Source organism: Eurypyga helias, unplaced genomic scaffold (assembly GCF_000690775.1).
Source record: "Eurypyga helias isolate BGI_N326 unplaced genomic scaffold, ASM69077v1 scaffold5937, whole genome shotgun sequence".
NCBI lineage: Eukaryota > Metazoa > Chordata > Aves > Eurypygiformes > Eurypygidae > Eurypyga > Eurypyga helias.
The window spans coordinates 12,778-20,988 of NW_010259682.1; the positions used below are offsets into that span (position 1 = coordinate 12,778).

Genomic DNA, 8,211 nt, shown 5'->3' on the forward strand with positions numbered 1-8,211 from the left:
ACTATATTTATAGAACTCGTTTGTTCTACTATGTGGAATAACAGTTTTAAGGGGAAATGCTCTGTTCTTCAATAGACATGGGGGTTTAGCACACTCTTTACTAGGGCAACTTTTCTTGTCTCTGACAAGGAGCTTGGGTTTTGAATACAAAAAACCAAACCAACAACAAGACAAAGCATATTCAGATTTTACTATTCTGGAACCTAAAAAGATTGTTCAGTAGGTCAACGCTACAGTTTGACCATGAAGTATCCTAAATGTTCTGTATCATTTTCTGCCAATAAAGCAATCCACCAGCTTACCTTGGTCCCACTAAAAACATCATTGATAGTGCTTCGACATCCTTCCACAGCACCATCTCCACTGAACTCCAAAGCAACCACTGGACCTGGAAGATAGTTTCATCTACAATCAATACCACTTTTCAGCTTGGCATTGGAGTAGATTTCTCAACCCACAGAGAATCATGAAGCTTGCAAGAAGTATTTCATGGTTTTCACTGGAGCAGCCATAATGCAGGATAAGGAATTTTAAAAACTTAACCATAGCTTCGAAGTACAGTGTTATCCGAGAAGCAAATATCTGCAATTCCATGCTCATTTTTGCAGAGACTCTGGCAAGATTCCAGTTTTACTTCTTGAAAGGCAGCAATGGCACAAAACCGCGAAGGAGCGCGGGGCAGCATGGAAGTGAGTCAGACCATACTGCTCAAAGGGGGAGCCGTTTCACAGACATCTGGAGCAGGACTGAGTCATTCAGGCATTTCTGCCTCAGTCCCAAGATAGCAAACTGCCTGATGTTTAGACTTGTTCTCACCCACTATTTGCAGATCGATGTTTCATTCTGAACATGTTATTGCATCTCACACGGGTGCAAAATAGCCCTTGAACTAGACTGTCGTAAGTACAGTAACTTCTGTCCTATTCTTGCAGTGAGCATCACAGACCTCTTATGGTACTGTGAAGAAAACTGCTTGTTGCTACTAAGTTTGGGAGCACGCACTGAGCTTTAGCATATAACAGATGGCAATATGTCAGCACTTCTGTAGGAAGAGAGAAAAACCAATTGCAGTCAGATCAATAAAAAGGCTTTTGCCATACTCTGACAGCGTACCGGCTATTAACAGGAATTCAACGCTTGCCCACTCCATACAAACCTATACTGATTTGCTTAAATAGGTATACAGAAACGCTGAACATCCAGGTGGTTGAGCGGCAGTGGTGATAAGTTAGAAGTGGTCTAAAAGCACGAGCTGCTTCTGACCACCCTAGACAGATATGCAACTGCTCCTGAGCTATGTGTTTGGACCACTAGAGGAGAGGCAGAGCCACAAACTACACGTGGAATAGCTCATTCCCGATGCCTTCAGGAGTTTTGGCTTGCCTAAGGCCTGATGGAGGCTTCCAAAACTCATCTCAGCTTTACAAGGGCTTTACACTATGCCCTTGAAACACAAATTTCTCCTTCATTCCTTTTGTCAAGAACTCTCTAGTGACAGCTAGATTTCTCTATCAACAAGAGAAAGAAAACAACACAAACTCACCTTTTTCAAGAAGTGGAATGAATTCTGATGCACACTGCTGGAAAACTCGGTGAGCATCCTCTGCCTTCATTGAGACTTCTTTTGTCTGTACCAGCTGAAAGCCTTTGCCAGTCATCTGTTAACAGAGAGAGAATTCATGTTAAAAATGCTTCTAAGGCAGAGAGAGTTCAGCTCAAGTATTCAGATTACACTGGAATAGACTCATTTTCCCCATACACATTAAGCCACGGAGCAAAGGGACCCTTTCTGCTCTTTTCAGAGACCATTTGCTTTTTCTATATTTGTTTATTTTCATTCTATTCATCCAGATTTTCTCCTCAGCCCTAGTGCACTTAGAGGAGTAAATGTGAACAATTTTTTTTTTTATATTATGGCCCAGGGTTGTGTTTTTTTCCCCACAATCCCTCACAAGATGAAACTAATGGGAGTTAAATGCATTCAGCATCTGGAGTCAAGCAGTTAGCTCTCATTAGTCGGCAATAGTTCAGTCAAGCATTAGCTCCAACTCTCATCTATCCACTGCTGAAGTTTTCCATTTTGGGGAAAAAAAAAAAAGTTACAAACTTATGAAGACACAGAGCTTTTTACTTCAAATGCAATACAAAACTAAAAGCACGTGAAGAAGGAGCAACTGTATTTGTACTTCCTAAACATCCATAAATCTACAGAGCAGTAAGATTCCCACAGAATCTCACTAACTAGTCTTTTAGCATCTTAACTATGATTTCTAAAAAACCTACTGACACAGGAGAACACATCTATTATACTCTTTACTGCAGCTATTTCTTCTGCAGAAAAAAACCCCACCCATATGGTGTTTCTGCTACTAAGTCAGTTCCATAAAATTCAGCTGGGCAGTGCAGGGGGCATGGGAACACCCCACAGCTTGCTTTCCTTGCACTTAAAAGCTCAAGGCAAGGAGCTCCATCAGTTGTTTTGTTGATCATGCAACACTGGGATCAACAGCTTTTGCAGATACCTCTCACAAGCTGTAGCTCATGGTTCCTGGCTCTGCTCTGCCATCCCTGGCACTCCAGGGTGCTAAAAGCAGCCAGCCCCTCCCAGATCTTAGCCCCAGGAAAGCCCAAACTCAGCCAAGCTTGGGATCTGCTGCCTCACAGGGAAACAAAAAAAAGAAACCCAGCACCAGCTATTCAAGTAATCGAAGACAGCTGGCCAGCCGTGACAAACACTCACAGCCTCTTCCAGAAAAGAATTCCAACACTGGGTGGCAGGAAGGGGGTAAAAATTAACATGATATATGTATATAATTTTTTTTTTTTTTTTAAATGCCTGTTAGTACTGGAAAAAACTTCAGGGTTGGCTGTTTTGTTAGCTGTGACTTTCAAGGCAATAAGCTAACAATTGGCTGTATCACTTTTTCCAAGCATTGCCAATCACTCACCCTACATTTGGCCAAGTTCATCAAATCAACTACGGATTTTCCTCAAAGTCGCTACGGTGCGCCGTGGTGGAAAACTCCACTGGAACTATTCAAGGATAGATGTGTCAGTCACGGGATGTCAGCTGTAAAACAACTGTCTGATCTGATGAGTTCCAGTCTCTTACCTTGCCTTACGGTTTTAACCAGTGCAGTTGCTTGGTATGGTTAGCGGACAAGCAGAGGCTGTGCGTTCCAGAGGCTATCCAGAGGGAAGTTCAACTAGAAATTCAAAAAGCTGAACACAGACAAAGATTGCTTACCTCATCAATTAACTTCCTGGCATTTGCAGTTGTGTAGTCACCAGCAAAAAATACAGCCAAACACGATTCATCGCTGCTTTTCTGCCTCCGCCCTCGAGTTACCGGTATGATGCTCTTCATTGCATCGGTAGAAACTCTGACAGCTTTCAGCTCCTCGGAGCTGGGCAGAGGAACGTAATCTTGTACTACAGCATTCTCAGGCAAAAGGCCCCAGTTATTTTCTCCTGACACAGGGGTAAAGTCATGGATGTTGCTCCACGTGTTATTGAAGATACTCAGTCCTGCATCTTTAAATTGTAAAGCGAGCTCAGGGTAATAGTACTGGAAACATCCAAATTTCATACCTGTGGAGGACTCAATAACGGGCTGGGTGGCACAGCACAAGAATACCTCCAGCTTCCTGCAGTCCCGCGTGCGAAACTGTTGGCAGGCCACTATGCATTTACAATCTTTGCAGTCACGGAAGAACACGCTGCCTTTTATTGGGCCTAAAAAGATTTGGCAGTTTACACAGTCATCAACAGTGATTGTAGCAGAATGGTCAAATATGTAGATGCTGCAGTTCTCACAGTCCTGAATGACGAATTGTTGTCCTGCTACTTTTCCCGGCAGTCGACCCACAGTTTCATCTTTAAGTCCAGAAAAAGTGTAATCTTTGGGGTCAACCTGAAGGGAGAAAAAAAAAAAAAAAGAATGTGACAGTCTTCACGTACAGAGAATGTTATAAAGCTTAATGTCGACTGACTTACATTAATAGAGGTAGCACTGAATTTTACAGGAAAACCTGCCAGGGAACATTTCAAAGAGTGAGGAAAGATCCAGAGCAGCTCTTTTAGCTGAACTACTGGAACGCACAGTATTGACAGATGCAAGTACGCAGTACAACAAAGAAGGAAACTGGACTTCCGAGCTGTGCCAGGGGGAAAAAAAAGCCACCAACAAGTCAGTTTGTCCTCTAATAAGGGGGCAGGGGAATAGTTTTCTCTGCGGACCCTAAGCTATTTCAACAAGGATGATGGTCCTGGGTATTACTGTAGTAAGTGTAATAAATGAATTGGCCAACATACTTAAAGATTCATAAAGCTAGAGATACACAGTACCTCCTTTTCAAGTAGCTTTCTTGGTCGTATTTTACCACACCTTAACATGCTGCATGGAAACCTTGCTGCTTTCAAGCAGTACCTCCTTGATGACGTTTGCAAACCTCAAAGAGCTCACTTATCCGCGCCACAGCATTATCTCGGGCTAACAATGCCAAGATGTTTGCGCTAACAGCAGCTATGTGATTGCTTTAGCCACGACCGACAAGCAAAGACCGGCAGCGGTGGTGCAGGGTTTGCAGACCTCTCCTCCTCCACGCCCCAGCATCCCCTCGCCGAGAAAGGACACCCGAGCGCTGCTGTGGCTTTCCCTGGGACTCTCCCTTGGGGAGCAGCAACTTAAGAGCCAGAGAAGGCCCAAGACAGTAGTGCTACAGGTGGGCAGCACAAATAACAGCCCACGGTGCCGTAACAACGAAGGCATCTGAGCTGGCTCACTTCTAGATACATGCAAGTCTCAAGATAACTACAATTCCCAGAGCAAATTCTGCTCTGCCCTCTTGTGAAAGCTTATTAAAATAGCACTTAGAAGCTTACCAGTCCGAGAACGAGCCTAACACAAGACCACTTCACAAACCTGTTAATTGAGCTTCAGCCCAAGGGCCATAAAGTTTGCTGCATGGAGATGAGTGTTAATGCATCGCAACAGTTTCTGTATAGCCCAATTTGTAAGAAACTCCTCCTCCTCCCCAGCATTTCCAACATTTGCATGAGATTTAGAGATCAGAAGAGGCACAAACCAGGATGGGCTAGCACCAGACATCCACTAAACCAGCTCAGCCTAGGAAGCTTTTGTCCAGAACAGCTAATGGAAGCTAGAAGTCTCTACCAACCGATGAAGTGTGCTCCTTTGTACACAACATCTCTGACCTCCGGGCAGGAAAGGAGGTTTGCAGCTGATCAATCTTCCAAATTAAATGCAAGTTGAGACAATGAAGATGGCTTCCTAGAAATCTCCCCTCAATCATATTTAGTACCACTAGTACATATCCAGGAAAGTTAGTTGGAAGAGTTACAAATACAGCTGGGAGGCTCAAATGATAAGGGACAGAGCACGGAGACTCAGCCACGCAGTATGATTAGGATTCAAACCTCTAAATCTCATGTAATGTCACAGATTTGATCCATATATGAGAGGTCTATATTCTCAAGTATGAGAGGATACAAGTATAAGTATCAAAATGCTTCTGGACACATTCTTCCCAGACATCTTGTTTATGTATGTATAAATGCTGTTGGTGGCTGGGTTTTGGCTTTATAGTTGTTTTTATTTTTATAACCTTGGAAGACAGGCTTATTGACTTCAAAACAGGGTACAGAGGAACAGTTACTTTTCTGAAAAATTTGAACTCCTTCCTAAGAACTTACAGCTTTTTTTTTTTTTATGAAAGTTGTCACCTAAGCACATCCTTCTACATTGCTCTGCTCTAAAAAGCCTCTGACACAGCCCCAGCTCATCCTACGCAGTGGCCTTCACAGAGATGTGTGAACACCAACTTCACCTTGCAATTTTATTTGGGACTAGGTGAAAAACACTGGTTAGTCAGCTAACCCACAGCTTAGACAGTTTCAAATGAGAGCACTTGAGAAAGAGTAGTAATTGAGTTTAATGTTAAAAAAAAAGTCAGCTTATTACCACATTCAGGAGCTCAGTTTTTTTTCCCTGATGTGAAATAAGAGCCCTGACACAACTCTTACTTCTCAATTTGTTCACCACATTAAGGGGTTTGCCAATTTCCTTTAATTCTGCTTTGCATTTTTCCGTTTAAAGGCCAAGAGTATTTATTGACTAACATCGCAGTACAGACTGGAGGGACTGAACAAAATGGATTTAACACTCTCCCCCCTCACTGGGTTATTGCCCCTGCGAGGAGGGGGTAACCCAAGAGACTGTAGCAGATCTGAATGTTTCACTTCCCTGGGGCAAAAAAAACACGCCAGAGCCGGGAGCGTGAAGGCAGAACTGGGGTTTTGAGGATGCATCCAACAGCTGTTCATATGCTCATCGCAGAGCTTCACGCTCACCGTCTCTGAAGTCTGCAGCTATCATCAGCAGGTTAACAGTAAATCGCTGCGTCCGCCCTCCTTCCCCTGACTGTCAGCACTAACTGCTTCTGAAGCTCTGCCTCAGCAGCGTAGCAAAAAAGCAGGCTAGGAAAACCAAAAGCCAAGGAATGTAACATCTGCAGCCTCATAGAGCCATGACCAGGGCTATGGAGATTTCTCTGCCTGTTCATCTGGTGCAACTTTTGCTGTAAAATCTTAAGCATGTGGCAGGTCAGCAAAAATCAACTGTTTGATAACTCATCTATTTATCCATTTGGATAAAGCTTCCAAGAACTTTGTCTAAATCCAGCCATTTTGCCCAGACAGATGCTTCACTCTCCATCCTTTAAAACATTCTTAAATGTCTTTTCCCCCTCTCCGCAGGCTGGTCTAAGTCCAAATGACAGTACTTATAGTGTTAAAGGAGAGCAACTTTTAACACTTTCAGCTGATTTTGAAGAGTTTTTGGAGTAGATACGAGGCATGCATTAATAGACGTGGGCACAACTCACGAGCTGAAACCTTCCAACAGACATGCTATGCACAGGTTCAAGGATTCCTCCATAGAGTGGCCTACAATAACCAGATCTGATGACAAAGAGAGTAAACCGCACCTACACAATATTCTTCCCACTCAACAGAGGTACAGAAGTCTCATCTTTGGTTACCAGCGATGTCATCGCTGATTCTGTTACCAGGGACTGGAGGACAAGTTGTAAGGAGGAGGGATTTCAAAGAACAAAAAAAGAGAGAGGTGAAGGCAAATGAAAGTTTGCCATGGTTGCTTTGAACTCCAGGAAGTTCTGCTGCAACAAGCGCAAGGTGTATTAAGCTGCTTTCCTTCCTGCAAACACTTGTCTTGCAAGAAGCTCAGAGGCCAGACGTGGAGGCTGCAGATGACGTACATCTCATCTGACACCGTTATCCAGTTTCCTAGCACCGAGACTAGGCAGCTCCCATTTGGAAGAAGACTTAGAAATACTAGACCCTCACAGTTTTTAGTGCTCACCGTGCCTGGAATCACCAAGGATCCCAACAGCTTCTTGAACAACTTCTGGTACGAGTTCATGTCTTAACAAGACTTTTTCACCAGGTCCATCAGGAAAGGAGTTTTAGTCAGCAATGACTTGCCACCACAAATAGGAGAAAGTACTGCTGTTCTTAACGGATTACAGTTCTCCCCTAGTTACCTGGGTCTAGCTTGCTAAACAAACAGTAAAGTCTTTCTAAACCACTTACACTAACATCTTCTCTTTTCAGTATCATCCTCAAAAAATTATTCCCCGTCTCCAAATCACAGCAGATGGCGGTCCAGCTACGGACTTACATGAGTTGGCTGCTGACCCAGTGACATTAAAAGCTGCAGCTAGAGGGTAGACACTCTACCTTAAGAAGCTTTATGTGCTATTTCTGTCAGTAGGGGAATTAACAGAAAGGAAATAAGCAAAAAAAGTGTATTCCTGGGCCTAGACGCTTCTGCATATTCATACTTGCGCGGGATTGGTGCCCTTAAGCACCGAGTTACAACACCCGCTAGAGACTGTTGAAGTTACTCACCTCTGGCAGATTTCTGGATTCTTAGGCAACAAGAAGAGGTGGAAAGAGGAACAGTATGTGCAGGTTCCAGTCACTAGCACGCAGTTTCTCATCTTGGAGCGTCTCCTGTGCACCTTGACTTCCAATATGGCCGATACAACACTCTGAATGCATATTTCATTCTATTCTTTGTAATCCCTCCCTTCTTCCAGAGTACCCATAATAGCTTAAAACACTCATTTTCATACTTTTCTGAGCACAAACCATTGCTAAATACTGCAG

At 43.5% G+C, this 8,211-nt stretch overlaps 1 protein-coding gene across 1 annotated transcript in view; it reads right to left on the reverse strand.

The window, feature by feature from the left end:
* Positions 1-7,462, reverse strand: part of RP2 (retinitis pigmentosa 2 (X-linked recessive)) — an 11,303-nt gene extending 3,841 nt beyond the window's left edge. Inside the window, exons 1-4 of the mRNA XM_010154721.1 lie at positions 7,403-7,462; positions 3,248-3,913; positions 1,544-1,658; positions 303-388 (exon numbers count right to left, since the gene is read on the reverse strand). Coding sequence (XP_010153023.1) covers positions 303-388; positions 1,544-1,658; positions 3,248-3,913; positions 7,403-7,462 — 927 coding nt within the window. The remainder of the gene's footprint in view (positions 1-302; positions 389-1,543; positions 1,659-3,247; positions 3,914-7,402) is intronic.
* Between the last annotated feature and the right edge of the window lie 749 nt (positions 7,463-8,211).